Source organism: Urocampus carinirostris, chromosome 15 (assembly GCF_059441175.1).
Source record: "Urocampus carinirostris isolate Australia breed hairy pipefish chromosome 15, RoL_Ucar_1.0, whole genome shotgun sequence".
Taxonomy (NCBI): domain Eukaryota; kingdom Metazoa; phylum Chordata; class Actinopteri; order Syngnathiformes; family Syngnathidae; genus Urocampus; species Urocampus carinirostris.
Genome location: NC_142363.1, coordinates 18878365 through 18900228, shown reverse-complemented (window position 1 = coordinate 18900228; position 21864 = coordinate 18878365). Strand labels below are relative to the sequence as shown.

General features: G+C 38.2%; 1 protein-coding gene across 2 annotated transcripts in view; it reads left to right on the top strand.

Moving 5' to 3' along the window:
* Window positions 1–4284: 4284 nt before the first annotated feature.
* Window positions 4285–21864, top strand: part of LOC148351777 (unconventional myosin-VI-like) — a 92060-nt gene continuing 74480 nt past the window's right edge. The window contains exons 1-2 of one of the 2 annotated variants that reach the window (XM_088353927.1): window positions 4285–4511; window positions 14089–14212. In XM_088353927.1, coding sequence (XP_088210053.1) covers window positions 14096–14212 — 117 coding nt within the window. In that variant the 5' untranslated portion in view covers window positions 4285–4511; window positions 14089–14095. The remainder of the gene's footprint in view (window positions 4512–14088; window positions 14213–21864) is intronic. The other variant, XM_088353928.1, reaches the window with a different exon arrangement.

The following is a 21864-nucleotide window of genomic DNA, read 5'->3' as shown; positions in this document are numbered from 1 at the left end:
CCTCCAAAATATTTTTTAAATAAGCTTAGGAGTTATTTAAGTAGATGTAGGGGTATGATATTGGGCCCAGACCTGAACCCATAAAATGTCATTCATGAAGTCGGGTCAGGTTGGGCGTCTCTCTCACTGATTTTTTTTTTTTAATTATCCACTAGTCATGTGTTATATGTTTCTTTTTCTTCCTGGAGAATGCTACACAGCATGTGCGCTACCCTAAGGACTTTGGAAGGGTTAATTCTGCCATCTTCAAAAAGCTGTTCGTTGTCGGGGCCGGCAAAAATCAATTCTGCGAGGTTGTCATGGTAGCGTGCATGCAATGCACCGTTCCTCCCCACAAATAAAATGTGAAGATTTTTGTCGGTCGCTCAAATCAAGTTAATCTGTCGGGTTCGGGCTGGTTTGGGTCGGGCTGGATTTTTTAAACCCGATCTTACCTCTACGCAGATGTTTTATTAGTTGACTGAGCTTATTTAACTTTACTTCTAATGATTACAACCTGGGGCAGCACGGCGGCGCAGTGTTTAGCGCGTGTGCGGCACAGTTCTAAGGTCTTGGGAACCTCCTGCGTGTGTTCAAATCCAGCTCCAGACTTCCTGTGCGGAGTTTGTATGTTCTCCCCGTGCTTGCGTGGGTTTCCTCCGGGCACTCCGGTTTCCTCCCACATTCCAAAGACATGTATTTCAGTTGGATTGGCCGGTCCAAAAATTGTCCCTAGGTGTGAATGAGCGAGCGAGTTGTCTGTCCCTTTGTGCCCTGCGATTGGTTGGCATCCAGTTCAGGGTGTCCCCTGCCCACTGTCCGATGATTGCTGGGATGGGCTCCAGCACCCCCGCGACCCTACTGAGGATAAGCGGTACCGCTGATGAGATGAGATGAGATGAGATTACAACCTGATGATAACATTATAACACCATAGTATTAACATGATAATCTGTCATTTTAGAAATGCATATCAAACTTGTATCCCTTTGTACTAACCCTATTAAAAAGTAGATTTGGCTTTGGTTGGTGACCCCAAGTATGCAGATTGTCAGAATAATGTAGATTTTGATTTAACACACACTAAACAAAGAATCAGCTCTGCAGGGGACCCAACAAGCGTGCTCGTCCACTTGATGGGGGTATTGTTCAAGTTAAGTTAAGTGGGTTCTAAAATGAATTGTGTCATGCTATGCATCACACTAATGTGCTGTTTTGTTCATGCAGAGGATTGCACTTAGCGTAACGTCAATAAAATAAATCAAATATCAAAACAATTAAAATCAACTTTTTCAATCACATATTTATTATTTGTAACCTAAATAACATTATACTAATTACATTCCGATCATGATGACTTTGCAGCAAATGCAATATTGCACAACCCTTACGATAGCAACGGTATCACGATAACACTGTATGTAACATCCCACATGCCGACATTTCTTGTGTAAATACCATGTAAATTATAACTATAGCCTTATCCCCCTTGTTTTATACCCTTATCTTCTCTGTTCCTTTATCTTCTTGGCTCATACCTCACTGTGAATGTGTAAAACTGGAGTGTCATACCCAATTTCGTTGTCACAATATGTTAACCCATTTTGTAACAATGACAATAAAGATATATTTTATTCTATTCTATTCTATTCTATTCTATCATGGTATCAACAATAGAAATGGAATTTCAAACTGAACAAAGAAAATAAATAGGTGAACGTATGCCTCCATGCTGTTAACTGATAGTAATGTGATATCAGCCAAAGCCAAAGTATCACCTATCCAAATTAGACCCACAAAACCCGAGGCAGCTTTCAAAGAAGGATTGTGTGTCTCCTTCAAAAATCCTCTAAAAGGTTTTAGGTGACACACCAATAAAGTATTCATGGCTCTCAAGGCAGCATTTGAAGTCGTTTCATTGTGGCTTTGCTTCAGTTTTGATCCCGGTTCTGCTCTCAAAGATAAGATTAGTAGACCTCAACCTCAAAATAATTATAGTATTCAATTTAAGCATTTGGGTGTCTATGGTCGGCTTTTATATTTTAAAAACCTGACACGCAGTTCAACATGTTTGGGAAAAGAATATCTGCTCCAGTTTTAGTTTTTCAAATTATCAATATGTGTCCAAAAGATATCCTGAATTAAGAATATAAAGTAGTTTTCCATCAAATTTGACTTGAATAGGATTCATTAGTAACAGTCTGGCTCACAAAGGTAATTAAATTTAGTATTTTTTTTATAATTATGTATTTTACTGTGATTTTACACTAATAATATATCGTAAGAGGAGCAAAGTCATGAAAAAAGCAAAACAATAAAATCTAATCAGCATATACAATTAACATTTTGAATTGAGTTATCCGTAATACTTCCTGAGAAAAGAATTAGTGCATATAAATAGGGATAAGCTGCCTCCCACTGAAGTTACAATTACTGATCACTGCAGACAGCACTCAATAACTGCACTCTTTTGGACAATAATTATTAACATATACTGCAGCTACCGATTAAATTAAATTGGATACTTTTCTGCTGCACACTGGTTGAAAAACAGCGCCTGTAGATAACAACATGTAAACAATAAAAATAGATTGAAAATCAATGGAGCCCTAAGCCCTCTGACCATAACCCAAAACCGTACACAAACCCTAACCATAGAACCCTACACCATAAAGCCTGAAATTAGCCCTAACTCTCAAACCCTGAGCCTTACCCTAACCGCTTAAACTTAAATTAAAGCAAAGTACAGTACAGAGTACACAATAATGCAATTCAAAAATACTTTTATGGGACAGGGAAACACACAAAAAACAGAACAACAATAGTTCACTATTTTTTTTCATTAATATTACCCATACTTTATTTTCCATTACACATATATTATCATTTATTCTCATAATTTTTGTTTGGTGAGCTAGGTTAAACGGCCATTGTTTAACCACCCCTGCCTTTAATGCAAACTTCAACCCCACCCTAACCCTCGAACACCAACTCCGTAAACCTCAAACCCTAACCCTCAAACCCTAATCATTTAACTCATTCAGAAACATTGTCCCTGAGTACCAAAACATAAAAGTCGTTTTTTTATTTTTTCATTTCAAAAAAATATTCCAAAGGCTTTGGCGCTGCTGATCAGTAAGTACTAGACATCTGGGAATGATTTTAGTATGGTAACTGGAAGGCATAAATGGCTTTGTCCACACTTCCTTGTGTTGCTTCCTCTATCCAGCAATTGAGAGCATGTGGGAAAACCCTGAGAGACCGAAATCACGTGATCACGTCACCGCAAAACATGGGGCGCTGAGAGTGAAAGTTCTGCTGGAAATGCATCCCTTCACAAAAAGCTGTTTTCCGGTTTTCAGGAACTTAGCAACATTTAATTGTTGTTCCCTAAGCAATGGTAGAAGCTAGAAACATACTTGTAAAAAAGGGTGAGGGTTCAAGCTTTCTTTAAATGTGTACTATTACTATGAAATTACAGGACTAAATGTTCTGTAGGCCTACAAAATGAGTCAAAACGTCAAAAGAATTCTTACACCTACACTTACCATTTGAGAGAAACTGGCATTGAATGAGTTAACACTAACCCACTTTAGAATTACCCCAATTTTAAATTTTAGTCAAATATTGTTGTTATTAAACATTATTTTCATCAATGATTGAAATTGTTTCTCACTTAATATGACATAAAACAGGGCAGCATGGCGGGGCAGTGGTTAGCGCGTGTGCGGCACAGTTCTGAGTTCATGGGTTCAAATCCAGCTACCAGCCTTCCTGTGTGGAGTTTGCATGTTCTCCCCGTGCTTGCGTGAGTTTCCTCCAGGCACTACGGTTTCCTCCCACATTCCAGAAAACATGCATTATCATGTTAATTGGCCGGTCCAAATTGTCCCTAGGTGTGATTGAGCGAGCGAATTGTCCGTCCCTGTGTGCCCTGCGACTGGCTGGCAACCAGTTCAGGGTGTCCCCTGCCCACTGCCCGAAGATAGCTGGGATGGGCTCCAGCACCCCTGCAACCCTACTGAGGATAAGCGGTGCAGATAATGGATAGATAATATAAAACAGGTATGTTAAAATATGTCTGCTGTGTGTTGGTATATTCCACAAAAACTCAGCAAATAAGATATGTATAAAAACTGTTATAAAAGTTTTATTATGATAAATCAAGTAGAAAAATATCTGGTCTTACTTTTCTTGATAGATATAAATGCTATCATTTTAAAACTCTACTAGTACGATGAGAGTAAAAACTACCTGGAAGGGTAAATTCCGAGGTGATCATGAACGCACCGCGACCTATCTCTTCTCCTCCCTGCTCCACTGTCTTACTCGATTTGACATCCATTGAGCTTCTAGGTTGGACTGTCAATTCTGAATTGCATTTGCCTAAAACGAAGAAACAGACTTTTAACTTTTTTTGGAGCAGTTTTCACAAATCACGAATGTCACCGGTTTTACAAACGTAAATTCAACTTTTAAAGGATTACGCGGCGCAAACTGACTGGTACAATTAGGAGGAGCCACAGCAACAGGTAGGCCAATTGACATCACCCGTTTAATCAAGTAAATGTCATCAATAAAGTTGCTTAATTTGTCTAAACGCTTTTGTTTGAAACTTGAATTAGTTTAATTAACTTAATGGTTGTTCTGAGTCGACAGACGGCAACGACTTTACTCAACTCCGACTTTTCAACTAGGATGACGTCACAACGAGGCAGGGGTGCTGTTAGAGATTTGAGGGGTTTATGGGCAGGGGTGCCCTCAAATTTGCCCTATTATAATTAGTGCTGTAATATCCTATTCCCTGCGTTTATTTCAGATATCTTTACTCAATAGCGTTGCTTTTGTACATTTCTATATTCGAGCTATTCCATTCCTTTCAACCTCAGCCAATTGCTCACCTTAATAATAATAGCAATTATCTTCTTTCAGCGATAATAAACCTTACAAACACAAGTGGCACCTATTTACTCACAGCAAGACAGACTATGTAAAATGAAAACAAATACAATGTGTGTAAACATGTTTATTTTATTACCAAATAATAAGACGATTATTTCATCATGTTTCTTAGTTCTTTCCCCAGTATCATTAGTGTAGCTTTTTCTATGATAACATTTGGTTGGTTGGATCCCTTAACCACTAGGGTCGTAGAGGCACCATTTCCTGTGGTGTGTCTTGGTAAAGTACAGCCTGGTAGCACCCATCCCTCTCCAGGCTAGTGAACCGCAACTACATCAGCAAATATATGAAATGAAATGAAATGATCTGCATTTTATATAGCGCTTTTCAAGTCAATGACTTCCCAAAGCGCTTTACAATGTGCTCCACATTTCCCAATAGCGGCCTTGCAGCCATGTAAGGCGCTAACCTGCTTATTGGGGGTATTAGGGGTTCAGTGTCTTACCCAAGGACACTTCGACATGTAACACGGGCGAGCCGGGATTCGAACTGGTATCACTTGATCCCAAGACGAGCGCTCTACCTCCTGAGCTACTGCCGCCATATACAATGATGATGTTCTCGTCTGCTGCAAATGGTCAAGACAATCCAGATTAGAGACGAAATGGGCAAGACGAGATTGATTTATGGGAAAAGAAGAAAAACAGCTAAAAAAAACAAAATCCAGTACATAAAACCGTTAAATGGCATACAGAATTGTAAATGATACCCCCCGCCCCCGCAAAAAAATGTAAAACACAGGGAATATGTATACATTGACAGGTATCTCATACTGTGTTTAAAAATAAAAATGATAACAGTATGTGTGTACAGCGTCATGAAAAAGTATTTTCCCCTTTCCCGATTTCTGTGTTTTTCTTGTTTTGCATATTTATCGTTAACAAAGGTTGTAGATCACTAAACCAGTTATAATATTACATAGAAACAACCCATAGACATACAAAATGCAAAGTTTTGAAATGTTGGTTCCATTTATGAAGACACAAATAATAAAGACCTATCTGGCCCTATGTGAGAACATCAACATTTCAAAACTGAAGTTTGTATTTTCTTAGGTTGTCTCTGTGTGGTATTAAAATCTGGTTTTATGATCTGAAACCTTTGTGAGTGATACATATGCAAAAAACACAGAAATCAGGAATGTGGAAAATATTTTTTCACGACACTGTACAACTATTTTTCATCCTTTTGCATTTTCCAAGTAACGTGCGCAGCAGGGAAGCGGAAGTAGAAGGCAGGAAACAGGTGTGTGCTTTCCTGTCAAGCACTATATCCATATCCCACAGTCTCCGCAATGCAGCACCCAACATGACCTGCAGATTTGCATTGGCTCAAATAGTCATTTGACTTTTTATTTGTCAGGTTTTAAGCATCCCCTCCAGAAGCTTCTCTCGCCTCCGTTGTCAGGATTAGGGTCAGATGCTTAATAGGATTGAAGAAGTGTGCGGAGTGCCGCCACATTTGATCCAGGATGCCACTTTTAGGATGAGTGCATCTTTACTGTACCACATTCGGTTCCATTTATTTTTACATGACCAAGCAAAGGTTTGTACTCTGAATTATGATTCATAGAAAGTGTTCTTTGATTTCCGCAGTGTATTGGTAGTTCACTTGAAATAGATTAACCATTTTTTACTGAAAAATTAATATACAGTGAGAAATGTACAATGTGTAGATGCATGCCATCCACAACAGGATATTGAATAACTCCATTTATTGAACATGTCAGGGCAGTACCTGGTGTTTAAAGAAAAAAGGCTGGCCTCAAATTCAAAACTGCCTAGGTGCTTTGCTGAAAAGCTTTTTTTTAATATTGAAGGAGGACAAATTTGTCTTTCTCCCTCTGCGTATCCAAATCAACACCCAGTTTATTAGACCAGACGGCTAAAAAGAAATGCTGAACATTTTGTAATAATTGACCACTAAAAGCCACTGTATTGTCTAATGCAAACGAAAACCAGTGTCAAATAAGCACAGTGTAGCAGCAAGATGTATGACAAACAAAGTGGTGACTGCCAGGTATAGACTCCGCTATGTAAAAGAAATACAGTGGAACCTCGGTTCTCGACCATAATCCGTTCCAGAACCCTGTTCGAAAACCGATTTGTTCGATCACCGAAAATTGTTTTTCCCATTAAAAGTAATGTAAAATCGTTTTAATCCGTTCCAACACCCTGAATGTTTACCATGAAGCTAACCCAGGCTAATCGTACGTTCGCGTTAGCGTAATCTTCTGTACGAAAGATTACGCTAACATAAACGTGTAAAAATAATAAAATCAGGCCGTTTACATGTCATTTAGCACCCGGGTCTCCACAAAAAGTGGTGAGCGGTTAAAGGATGAAGAAAAGAATTATGAATAGGATTTCTTACCTTTGTGGTGCTCAGCAGAAGCCATGCTGTATGTATAGCAAGATCGGAAACTCGCACACCTTCTTCATTTTGCTATTATTTCTTTCTTAAATGCAATAGTTGTACGCACTACTCTTCTTTTTTCACCTGTAGCAACTTTGCTGGTTGCACAGACCTTCTTCGGAGGCATAATTAGGGGCTAATACACTCCGTTCACCGATATTAAAAGCGAAAGCGAGAAGAAGTGCGCGCGCACGTCATAACGGTTCTTCACGAGGGGTGGGGGCAATCTACACGATCTACACCCGTACGCCGCTCAGCATCGCACCCTAGCGTACCGGCGTTCGAACTCCGATTTTTTGAACAAAAAGCGAAGCAAGAATTTCTCGAAATTTTTGGTCGAGAACCGATTTGTTCGAACTGAGAGGCGTTCGAAAACCGAGGTTCCACTGTACAAATTTCTCAAACCATGAATAATTAAAAAAAAATAACATTGGTAAGATGGTTCATGCATGTTTGCATGTTATTATTCAAATCAATGCTTTCCTTTTTAAACTGAATTAAAGTTTTTGTACCACTAGGAGGCTCTAAATATTACACGCTGTCCCTTTGAGGTTTTCATTACAATAAAACAGTTTTTTTTTTTAAAAATGAGAATCTTCTGGGCTTGTGAGTACAGGACGAGGATGTAATGGTTTCACAAATGCACTTTCAAAATGGCTGACTTTCATTATATACAAAAGGGGCAGAACACAGAAATTGGTAGAAAATTCCCAAGGCAACAACTTCACACCTGTCCTTTGTACAATCTGAATCCTGTGGGTGGCTTGATAAGACTCAAGTCTTCCCTCCCAACATTAAAGCATAACACCACCTAAAACAATGTAGAGACTATATAACAACTTGATAATTTGATATCTATTGTGGCGACAAGTACCCAAAACAAGTACTAAACAAGTACATTCAAATGTATGGATTCTTATGAGGTGCATTCATTACCACTAAATTACTAATTTGGTTAAAATATTGTTGTGACGATTTAATAGAATGAAAAGGATGTAACAAAAAACTCATACAATTATGACTATATAAACAGTGACACATTTTTATCATAGAATATTAGCAAACTATTACTAGCATCGCGAAGTGACACTTAAAACTAGAAGCACAAAACAAAGCCCACTATAATAATAATAATGATATATTTTTTTTGTGCCATCTGTATGGTGTTAGGGTTACAGCAAGTCAAAGTAATTGAATTATCTTTGCTTGCCCCTGTTTTCCATCTGTGTGCCTTATATTGAATGCGAAGGAAACTCAAGTAGGAAGCAATTAATTCTGACTCCATTTGCACTGAATTATTGATAGCAATCACGAGTAAAGTTAGGTGTGATGTAAGTTGCATCTTTCATGATTATTTTCACCATGAAGTAAAAACACAGTTACATTTATTGCCAGCTTACATCAATTGTGCCAAGGCCGAAAACATTCATGACTGAGTTGGACACTTAAGAAGAAAACTGTGCGGAATCTGAAAAAGTTCAGCCTTGATCTAGCTTTAAGAGGTTGGCGATAAGACAAAAGGGAGGGAGGGACAGTTATCTTATCATGTTAAGGGATGACATACCTTTTGGTTATGCCCTTGCTTTTACTGCATGACATTTTGAAGATACTGGTAGTCTGACTTTTAGAGAAATGGTATTTGTGATATACAGAGACCCCTCGCTACTTTGTGGTTCAGATATTGCTGGTTCACTCCTTCACAACAGCCAAGATTCAATCCGATTGGCCATTAAGTTAAAAAAGATAAATAAATGCTTCCTGCACCACGGAGGAACACTAACGAACAGGCAAGGTTCACGCTGATTTGCCAGTACCTCTTGACTAGAGATCTCCAATTGGCCAATTCATATAATTGCTTCTTTCATACTGTGCTGTGACCGGACACCTGTTCTGCTTTCCCCTTCATCTTGCTAAGAAGAGTTTGTGTCCCTCTCCTTTTGTCCTGCCACCTGAACGATGCAAAATTTTCTCTCGTTCTCTTTCTCCTTCTCTTTCTGTTTTTCTCTCTTTCTCCCTTTTTATCACAGTCAACAAGGCTTTTATTCAAGCTACGCCCAAAGAAAACAAAAACATGGACAACATTAAACATGTACTGGGTTCGCAATTTGTTTTATCCCTCTCTCTCTCTCCTAAATAAGGTGCGACACTACTTAGGGGATTTTCACGATTCGCGGGTGGTTCTGGTCCCCATTAACCGCGACAACCAAGGGATCTCTATAATACAATTTAGTGAGGGAAATTTATGTTTGATGTGTCAGTGTCACTTACACCACTCTTTTTGACTCTGCTAGCATGTCAATAATCGAATGGCATTTAAACCACATTCGCCTGGTCTGTTTCAAGGTCTTGAGCCTTATGGCGATACAAATTTAGGATACATCCATTCTGTCAGGGAAAAAAACTCTCTCTAAATAGTAACATCTGATTTACTGTAGTTCCAAGAACTGAATGTACCCAAGTAAGGACAACAAGGGTTGGTACTTTGTTATTAGGTGTACTGACTCTGCAGAGTAAGTTCACCTCCTGAATTATTTTGATTCAAAGGCAGCATCAGCACTTTCCAACTCCTATCCCCTTTGACATTTGACCACAATCTCTTACCTAATTGGCTACTCTGGCATAATGCCAAGTTTAAGATGTGATGTAGTTGTTTTAGGATTAACGGGAGCTGTTAATGACATTGATGTCAAGCTTTCACACCAACACTGTGAGCGGTAACGATTTTGACATGTTATTTTAATTGGATTAGGTTCTAGGGTCATTTGCTGTAACTGAATAATTCAATAGCTCGTGTACCAAGCCACAATTTTTTTACTTAAGGTCCAACATAACACCTAAAGTACTAAAATAACTAAACCTGCTTAGTTAATTTACAATAGTTTATGTTGTACTCCTATGAAAAAAAATTCAAAAGATCCTCACTAATTAAGGACCTCAATCTCGATGGAGTCAAGTCAAACTCTAAAAAAAATTCTCTCTCACGATTGCTAAGAAATCCAAAGATGTATTGAAGCAAACAAAAGCCATTTGACATTTTCCCCTCAAATTTACTCCTTAGCAAAACACGTTCACAGTGAGGGTAAGAAAGTTCGAATCCTCTGCAAATTGTAGCGTGAAGTGTGAAAGCGAAGAAGCCCCTTTTCAACAAGTCAGGCCAGAAGCGCCCTAGCTTCTCGGTCCTTATGCCCCCTCGGCATGACTGACCAGCTGAACATATTGTACATAGTTATATTTTGTTACGCTATGAAACAAATTCCCATAGAGGTCACTGCGAGACGATAAAAAACTGGATAGATGGGACTGTCGTGGGGCGGCAGTAGCTCAGGAGGTAGAGCGCTCGTCTTGGGATCAAGGGATCCCAGTTCGAATCCCGGCTCGTCCGTGTTACATGTCGAAGTGTCCTTGGGTAAGACACTGAACCCCTAATACCCTTACATGGCTGCAAGGCCGCTATTGAGAAATGTGGAGCACATTGTAAAGCGCTTTGGGAAGTCATTGACTTGAAAAGCGCTATATAAATGCAGATCATTTGTTCGATCACCGAAAATCGTTTTCCCATTAAAAGTAATGTAAAATCGTTTTAATCCGTTCCAACACCCTGAGGAGGTAGAGCGCTCGTCTTGGGATCAAGGGATCCCAGTTCGAATCCCGGCTCGTCCTTGGGTAAGACACTGAACCCTTAATACCCCCAATAAGCAGGTTAGCGCCTTACATGGCTGCAAGGCCGCTATTGGGAAATGTGGAGCACATTGTAAAGCGCTTTGGGAAGTCATTGACTTGAAAAGCGCTATATAAATGCAGATCATTTCATTTCATTTTATTGTGAGGAAGACAGGGGAGAATAAACAGGTGTGAAGCGCAGTACTCATCTGGTGTTACATTGCATTGTATTATTTTGCAAGTCAAACCCAATATTTGATTTTTCTACCAGATCCAATGTCACTGTTCTTAAGTGAGTGAAAGAAAATATAATAAATAGCAGAAGGGAAAAAGGAACCAACATTTATGACAAGACTTACTGTATGTCACAGACAGTGCAGCTCGGAGTGATGACGTGGTAAGCAGTAAGTACTTTCCAAATTTTGAGACTCTCATCTAATTAGTGTAAGGGGGAAGGAAAATGATAAACATGGAATCGGAATGTAAAAGAGGAAGTAATGGGATTGGTCCTTTGTCCTGTAAAATCCTAGGAAGGATTCAGCTAATCACCAATCAATGTTCTGCTCCAGAAAGCAGGTGAACTATGATTGGTTGTTAACTGAGCTCTGGCCAACATTGATGTCCTAACTCAGCAAAATGGCAGCCTCGAGGGAAGGATAAAACTGGGTGGTGTTTTTTTTTTTTATGTGTTTCCTACAAGCACAGTATTATTCAAATGCAGTGTTCAAACTTGTTGTTACTATGTAACATGAAATTGTTTGGTTTGATATCAACTTTAAAGGAAAGGAATGACAATCCGCGACAATTAAGGCAATTAACTCATTCAGTGCCGAACGTTTCTTTCAAATAGGAAGCGAGCCAATTATTGTCATTTTTAAAGGCCTGCAGAACTTGAACACTGTCGCTATATAGGCATTGGACACATGAAAAAAAGAAGCTTGAAACCTCATCTTTCATTAGAAAAAAGTATGCTTCTATCTTTTACCATTGTCCAGTAAACAACAGTTGAACATTGCTTCTTGAAAACACTCATTTCAAAGAAAACTTCTAAGAAAAACAGCCTTTTGTTAAAGGAAGCATTTCGAACACAACCTTTTCTTTGGTGCTTTTTTAATATCTATTTGTGATTACCTTCAATAACTTAACAATGCTTTCCATAAACGCAAGGGCACTTTTCTTGCAAATTAACATTTTATTGCAAGGACATTGGATTTATGCATGAACGATGCATGAACCTTTCAATTACTTTTCAGCCTTCGATGTTTACATAATTTGAGTTATCATTGGAATTTTGCGAGATTTTCTTCCTTCTCTGCCTCAATAATGCCAAAGCGACTTTGTCCCCCTTTTTTAGAAAGAATAAAGATTCGATGCGTTAAACTGTCTGTACTTATATCTTTCATTTTATCACCACACTTCGCGTAAACGGCATATGGGCTCCTGACACACTGCCTGAGGTGTCATTTTTGCCACGTATTTAAATCAATGTTTTTTTTTTAAACTAAAGGAAAGTTCTTTTGTTTCAGTAGGATGCACAAAATATTACACACTGTCGCTTTAAGTAACTGCAGCAGGATGGCAAATTTTAAGTAGTGTTTTTATGCTGACATGAGACACGGGCTCCATTATTGTTTCTGTCAGGAGGACCAGAACAGAGCAGGAGACCCCAGAGCGTTCGTTACAAGTCTTTTATTTGGGGAAGCGTACAGGGTTAGCGGGAGACGCGATGACCGTCGAATGTCAGCAGCAACGCCGTGAAGACAACTTCGGAACACGTAGCCAATCGTAGCGTGGGACGGAAGCAGGTCGAGTTTACCGGGACTGGAGAGAAGATCGTAGCGTGGGACGGAAGCAGGTCGAGTTTACCGGGACTGGAGAGAAGATCGTAGCGCGGGACGGAAGCAGGTCGGATCGGAGGCAGGCAGGCAGAATCAGGTAAACAAGAAGGCACAGGTAATCGGGAGAGTCACACGGGGTACAGAAGTATCCTCAGACCCAGAGGTCTCCGCGTAGCGTGCTTAAAAAGGGAACAAAAACCAATCAGGGAGCGCATTCCAGCGCGTCAGATGATTACCCCAGGTGGCTCCATTTAGGTAATCATGACAGTTTCATAGATTTTATCAAATCATCGAGTCACACAATTAAATAAAATGCGCTGGAGAATTAGCTTTGTCTGGACAGCGGGTTAGACAGTTTTGTTGAATTTCGTCTTGAAATATACAATATCCCCCACAAAAATCTAAATAGTTTTGCTATTATGGCACTCTGGGTCAAAAAAGTTCCGGACCTCTGGTTGGTATGCTATTATTGTCACTTTCTAGCCTTTATGCCTTTCCATCCATACATTTTCTGCGCTGCTTATCCTCAGTAGGGTCACAGGGGTGCTGGAGCCCAATCCAGTTATCTTCTGGCAGTGGGCAAGGAACACCCTGCACTGGTTGCCAGCCAGTTGCAGGGCACACAGAGACAACTAACTTTAATTTTTGAACCGGCCAATTAATCTGACATACATGCCTTTGGAGTACGGGAGGAAACCTACGCAGTCACGGAGGAGAACATGCAAACTCCACACGGCAAGGTTGCTATAGATGGACTTGAACCCTGTGGGGCTGTGTGTTAACAGCCTACCCGCTGTGCCGCAGCCTTCATGAAATTCCCCGAGTTAAATAAACTGTATTGGGATTGAATTACAATTTTTTTCCTTAAAAATTCCCAGTTGATAATCACTTTAAGATAATACATTTTGAGGAGGAAAACAATTGTTGTAGAATCAAATCCTACACCCCCATGTTGTTATTTACTAAGCCTTTTTTAAATCCTATTAATTTACCAGTCCAACCCCCTTGAGAGAGGTTTTTCTACCTGGTGGCTCCCGAGCTACATTAATTTGACACCTTTGAATTAAACCCTGGCTACCTGCCATAATTGTCCCATGTGTGCCAACCACTACAATAAGTTTAGCCGGAATTTTGGCAATAATCTGCTCAGTACAAACACTGGAAATGAAACAAGTATATATATGATCCTTTCCATTTACGATAACATAACAAATGGAATAAATTGTGACCACAGCTAAGCCATGGAGGACGGGAAGCCGGTGTGGGCCCCGCATCCCACGGACGGGTTCCAGCTGGGGACCATTGTGGACATCGGAGCCGACGCTCTCACCATAGAACCACTGAGCCACAAGGGCAAGGTGAGTCATTGCACACACACACACACACACACACACACCAAAAGGCATGAATATTTTCAAAATGAAGAATAAAATTCATTGACCCCTTTCAACCTGAATATTAATTTTGAATTGAATCGCAGTACAAAGGTAGAATCACCTAAAGTAACTCCGCCATTATTAAACAATGTGTAATAAATGAAACACGAGAGAGCAAATTTTCACCGACATGAATAAATAAATTCGGCAGCAGCAGGTGTCTGATAGTGTTGCATAGAAGAGAGCAGCTCATTAGACAACAGAGGCCACCTGTTCCACCTGAGTTGCCACTCGTTTTGAGTGTTTACAGAAGCGTTAAACATAAAATGGTGGCTTGAAAACAGGGTTGTGGAGTAACAGATTACAGGTGACTGAGTTATTTAAATAGGATACAAAAATTTAATAAGGATTACTCTGCATGATTACCATTTTATCTAAAAGCAATTTTACATGTACATAATGGCAGATAGACGAATTGTTTCAATCATAATTTAAATCGCTGGCACTCGAGAGACAGAGCTGAGGCTTATACACAACGTGTGCGCACATCGGATTTGTAACATCCAGTGTTCTCGTTTGCCCTCGTCCCTGCGTCCTAGACGCATTATTTTTGCGGGGGACGCATCGTGTCAAATCAACGTGCGTCCCCGGGATGCAAATTTTTTGACACGAAATCTTCATTATCATTTTTTAACAAAGATTTAGCGCACTCCAAACTTTTTGTGAGGCAGATCCGCCATTGTTGTTTTGGTCTCGCGGTTCGAGTTTTCGTCTGCACGCCGATCTCAAGTTCGAGTTGTGTAGTGAAAGTCCGTTTCTTTTTAGAGAACCGGCTTTTTCGGCTCAACTCATTAAAGAGAGGCGGCTCTCAAACGGCTCACTTGCTTTGATGCATTATATTACGAATGATTCTGTTGTATAAAGAAGTTGAGAAAAAAATGAAGTATAAAAGGAGAAAATGAAAAAAGACAGGTTTTTCTGGTGATCCCTTTCAATCAGTATATTACCAACAATAATTTAATGCAGAAAATGAATTAATAATTAGAATAAGAAAATGTATTATTCTACTTAATTATATTTGCATGTATTTTTTCCTTCTACAGTGAACGTCCAAGCGACTTCATTTTTTAACTTTTTTTATAATAAACCTCATTCATGTCGAGAAACTCAGTGTCTCACAACAAAATGTTCATTAACAACATATATGATATAAGGAAACACATGTACAATATAACATATTAAACTACATAAATCAACATGTTTGAAAAAAAAAAAAGATTTTTTTGTATTTTGTAAGGGAAATAACGACAGTCTGTAAGGGCATGGAGCACACTAAATTTTGGGGACCCATAGATCTCTGTTGGGACCCATAGATTTTTGAGCATGCGAGTCCCCGGGACCCATCCCTTTTTAGAGGTAAAATGAACACTGAACATCCGTATCTGTTGCGCAGATCGAACAGACGAAATCGTACACACTTTGCTGCAGATAAAAGCACTTTTGTTTTTATCCGTATTTATTTTCTCCCTCAATACAGCACTCTGTTGAATTAGCATGAGCCTACAGTTTAGTGAGGGCAGTAGTCGGCTAGTGATGCATTCAGGGACATTTAGTAAATATGATTAATCATCTTCTTTTTCTATTTTGCAGTTAATTGGTGCTCAAAATCACTCTACGATCATTGCATTGTTTTATTGTGAGAATGTTTTACTTGGCCAAGTAAATCTGAATATTGTCAAAAGGTTTGGCTTCCCCACTTCCAACAAGGTAAAACTTGAACTTGTACACAAGAGATCCCAGAGTTTGTTGGACATGTTGAAAGTGAACACTTGGCGTGCTTAAAACAATATTTCGTTTCTAATGTGCTCTTAATTTGAACTTAAACAGAGCACATATTGTCTGTTATGTGAAAGAGAAAGTTTTATTTTTGCTTAATAAACTGTATTACGGTACATGGTAAAATGTTGAGCACTTTTTTGTGGGATTACAAGCAACTACCTGACCTTGGTTTCCTCCAATTCTTTTTTAAGGTTACATGGTTCATTTATGGTAAACTAAATGTAGTGTTTTTATTTATAATATGCGTATTATTATCTTTTATATGCATATTTGGTATTGGAGTAATGCTAAAGTAATTTGAAGTAATCAAGTTACATTACAATTGCAATGTTATGGTTTTGGGATTACGTCACTGATTACATTTTACAACATTATAAAAATAAATACAACGTACTGTCCCAGGTGAATGTCACTGCTTTTCTGAATGAATCGCTGCCTCGCGGTTATGCTCTGCAGCGTTTTATGCTTCTGAGGTCTGCGGCACTTTTTTTTTTTTTTTTTTTTTTTTTTTTTTTTTTTTCCCCAGAGAGCGCGAACAACGTTGTGATAGACTATTGCAACCCTTTTCTAAATCTTTTTTTAAACTTAAAAGAACGAAAAAGAACTGCTTCTGCCAACTTTGCCACGACTCAAAATCAGGCCAGGAACCGTTAGCAGTGGAAAAATCTGTCCAGAGTTGCATCCTCAGTGGTACCCTAAAAACCCAGGCAGTTAAGAGATCCGTGAACCTTGAATTAGAACTTTTGCGGCTGTTCTCTTATTTTTTCTCCCTTCTTAATTAAACAAAATAAATGTTAATTAATTCTTTAATACCAACCTACAGCTGCATACCTTTTACCTTTCCTTAGCATTTCCAGTTTAGTTTAACTTTATCTGTGATAGATAGCTCTTTCGGCTGCCTTTTGGGCCCGACTGCAGGTATTTTCGTCGCTCCCCAGCGTTTTGTCAACACTACAGGTTTTATATAAACTCAGAACTGAAAAATAATGTGCACGTATGTAATGTTAGGCAATCCCTTTTAAGTACATATACATATGTAACTGCTCAATATTGACACACTGGTAGAAACGAGGCAAAGGGACTCTTCAGGCAATCAGAACGAAGAACACAATAAACAATGCGAATTCGTACGGTAGCGCAACCGTGTTAAGCAAACCGCGTATACTTTTACAAACAACTTAAAGTATTACTTTTACCTGAGAATGCGCACTCACTGAACTTAACAATATACTCTGCACCACGGGAGGAAAAAATGAGACTCAAAATAAATTAAAGAAAAAGTGCATTTTGAAATTGTTCAAGTACATAAAATAAACTATTCTTCTGATTACTGTATGGATAGGTAAATACTAAAAAACGTGCTTTAAAGAAAATCACGAAAATCTTCAAATTGTCTTCTGAAGTGCTCAGCAGGTTTATCTCTGAGATAGTGTTTTTATTTCTAAATTCCGTGTCAGCACCTTGCTACAAAAACACTCGTGAGCTTTCAGTCCTCTTTTGTCTTCCAGATAATAAAATCCATATCTCATATATATTCTTTGTTTTATCTGCTTTTTGCCATGCTAAAAATGTGTAAACAAACTTTACCCATCTTTTTTTCGGGTGAAATTGCAAGGAAGTTATGTCATCTACTCTCAAGGAGTGTAATTGGCCATCATTTTTTTTTCTGCGACCCACTTTTTGTGTCGCAACACACCAATTGAGAAACACTTGTCCACGTGATGGTGCTGGTGTATCACAATTATTCCTGTTGGCTGTTGCACAAGAAAATAACCTTTTACTGTTTTTAAAGTACAAATGGTTGTATCCTCAAATTATGTCCCCAACTGGCTCCATCATTCAAAAAGGCTGCGATAATTTGTTTTAATGAGCTGGAATGCTTGAATGAAGCCTGGCTTGAAACGGCCACCAACTTGATCATCGGTTTATGCTTTAGTGCAAAGCATAAACCACGTCCCATTCAGTGAGAAAATGAAAGGCCCATTGAGTGTTTTTCTCTCTCACTTTCTCTTTATTGCGAAGCTGAGCTCATTAGCGGCTGAGCCGAGTACACAACTGTCGGCCAGACTGCTACTTCTTTGTCGTTTTTTATCGCTCAGACATTCATCATGAGGTTTTTTTGTGGCCGATTCGGGCCGAATCAGTGCAATGAATACATAAATTGTGTTTCTGTTTGTGCTTCCAGTCTGTTTAGTGACATTAAAACAGTTGGTAAACAGGAACATGAATGTAATATTCATTTATTGTTTCTCTGCAATCATGTCGCTGGGTCTGATCATCTGATCATTGAGTTCAGTGTCTTACCTCATTGAGTATAGTAAACAAAGGTTTATGAACTTGAGTGTATTTTAAGCCAATATGAATCGATCACTGTCAATTTCTGCTTAATGTATTTTTTTAGAGCACTTATTCAGTTTCCTCCTTCCTTTTTTTAAGTACCGTAAAATTCTGACTATAAGCCACGACTTTTTTTCCCAAACTTTCAACACTGCGGCTTATGCAACAATAAGACCAATTTATGCATTTTATTCTAGCGGCCGCCAGGGGTGCCCAAGCAGTAGACGTAGGGGTAAGAAATGAGGAAAAAAAGACACATGTTTAATGTAATTTCGCGCTTAGTGCATGGATAAAACTAGCATGAACAAACCTTAATCATGGAAAAATGTGTCAATAAAAGGGGAGCGCTAACTACCATATTGGGAATACATTTACAAAGTTGTTTATTTGTAAATGGAAATAATGTGGTGAAACGAATGGATTACAAGAAACAACGTCCAATGAAGCAATAATGTTTAAGGCAGATTTATTTTTATCTGTCGCCATTATCGTGTGCTTTGGAGTGATTATTTTAAGTTTAAGACGCCCCATGTCAGTTACGCCGGCTTTATAGTTTTCAAGTATCTTGTTTCAGATTGATTGTGATCTTTCTCTGCTGAGTATATTTTGGAATGGTGGTTGGCCGCCGGACTTTTGATAAACAAATACGTGTCTGTACGATGTCACCAGCCACTGAAATATTTCATGCCACGTATAATTGGAAAGCTTGAACTCGTGGGATTCAATGTATGATGAAAAATGCAATAATAAGCCGCATCATTGCATAAGCCGCAGAAAAAATGTTGCGGCTTATTGTGCGAATTTTACGGTAAATGAGCCCCCGTTAGGTAATGATTTGGCAATTGGGTTCTTGACTGTTAGGAAATGGGCTGGATCCTTAATTTTGGTTGTGTAAATGATAAAAATAAGATTATTACATTTTTCATACACCTCGCCTGTTAATCAGTTATCAAAATAATATACAACTATTTTATATCATCAATGAATCAGTAATATAAAGAAAGGAAAAAAATGAAGAAGGAAGAATTTTGATATTCTCAACACTAATATCCATTGATTCAAAATTTAAAACAACATTTTTAAAAAATACATATACCTCACTGACATCAGATAAAAATGTAATATTTTTTCCTAATTCATAATTTTGGTTAGAGCTAGTCAATACGCCTAAAAATAAAAATATCTTTTTTTATCAGTCATTTTGGACAAATTGTCCTGTTTCTGGGTTACACCCAAATGCGGGGTAGCAGAAACAAAGGCGGGCATTCTAAAAAAAATGGTGTTTGATATGTAATCCCATGTACAAAGTAACAAACAAATATGTGATCTCAAAACCATTAAGTGTTCGAACAACCTGTGCGATGGGTACAGTCAATTTATGGAACTAGAAAAAAAAAATACTGTCTGTGCAAAAGTACCATAATTATAAATAATCAATATTTTATACAATTTTATTTTAAATGTTCTTGATGAGTTTATTTTGTTTTTAATATTGGACAAATGCAAAAGAGATTTCATACGATGTCAGTTCCATAGTTTGGCTCACTGCTGTATGTTGTTTTGACTATTGGCCAATCCTATTGCTATTCTTTGATTTTAACAGCCTTTTGGGCTGATATAAAAGTTTTGTAAAAGGAGGGGATCGGAGGACGGGATAGAATTCTTTTATATGAAGGGTCCTCTCCCTTCCTTCTTGCAAGTTCAAAATACAGTGATGTCTTCTCACCTCACTTTGAGTGTGTACTAAATTTTAAACTGAAAAGTTCTGTTTTAGTGTATAGCATTTGAAATTAAAAGATGATTTAGTTTGTCTTATATTTTGTTAATTGTCAATTCGATCAATAGAATACAATAAATATAATAGCCGTAAATTGGCCTACTTGATTTTTAAATTCATGAAGTTTGAGGTGTTCTTAAAAAGTGGAAAGTTAAATATTTTATCTGTCAGGTATGTGTTAAGAATGCCCAACTATGTTTAAAGAGCCCCTACATTTAATTGTCCACTTCAACTATTTGCTTTTATCCTACATTTTAGATTTAAGTAATGCTGTTCTAGGGGGAATGTTGGAGAGGTATGTCATGTTTGTTCCAGCTGTTTGTTTTTTATTTATATTTTTCAATGGTGAAAGAAGGAAAATGTCTTCTTTTGGTAGAGTCCCAACGCCAACCCAAACCCCAAAATAGATAGAAAAAATAGAGTGCATGTGATAAATGCACGTACTTTGCACCCACATCATCAATGAACTGACTGAGGCTACGATCGTGACTTCAAGCCAGAAGATGGCGGCAGAGAGAAACAAATTCCCTAAAGCTCCTTTTTTAGCTAGTTTTCACAGGGACATTTTTTTTAAAAATATTTGGACAAGGCTTTGAAGGAGACTTGCGTCACCTTGTTGTCATCCAGGTCCAGGCAAATAACTTGAGCTTTTACTCCGGCGTTGTTCTATTGAAAGTCTGGCTCATTTTAATAATGCATCTTTCTATTGGTTCCCGCTGGACCAGCGCAGTGCCGTCATCATTTGCTCACTAAGTCAGTCAGGTGTTGAGATCCTGTTGCACTTTACACCAAATTATTCATCATCACGCCGTGTCTGACCTTGTTTATCTCACAGATGGCTTCATCAAATAAGTTGATTGTCATTAAAGCTCCCCAATAGGGAGAGAATATCACATGCCGCGGGAACATATTCCTCCAGATGCCTTTAATGTGACATTAAAGCTTGATTAATGATTCATGATGGATGCTTTGTTTAGATTTTGATGACGTTTAATTTTGCTTCATTTTCCACTCGTCAGAAGTAACAATTGTGTGTTGCTACAATGAACTTCTGAAAAGCTTTTTATTTTTACACAAAAGGCTTTCGCAGTTGTTTGTAAACATAACTTTTTTTTTCTTAAAAGTGGTGTGCGTAGCTGGAGGTTTCCCTAAAAAGTTTCAAATTACATTACCCTTGGTGTTCAAATACAGTCCAAAATGCCAACCCAAACTCCAAAAAGATGAAAACGGAAGTTTATTCGAGTGCATAAAAGAATTACACATACTTGCATGTGCAACAAAAGAAGCTTGACAGAGGCTGCAATGTTGATTTATACCAGAAGATGGCGTCAGCAAGTGAAATAGTTTAAATATTAAGGTTGTATATCTGATATTGTCTCAAACAGGCTAATGAACATCTATTCCATCGAGTTAAAATATTAGTGTTTTAGACTACAATAAAAAGAAAAAAGTTTTCCGATAATACGTACCTCATATCCACCCAGAATTATATTTTTACATTAAATTAAGTCAAATCATATATTTATTATATACAGTATGTATGTATTGTTTTTTTTTTTTAATCTGTGTTATTTTTAATTTGTTTGACGTGAAAGGAGAATTTGCCCAATTTTGTTATTCTTGTATAAATAATATTGGGGCCATTCATTCATTCATTCAAGTCAATCCTAAAAATATTTTA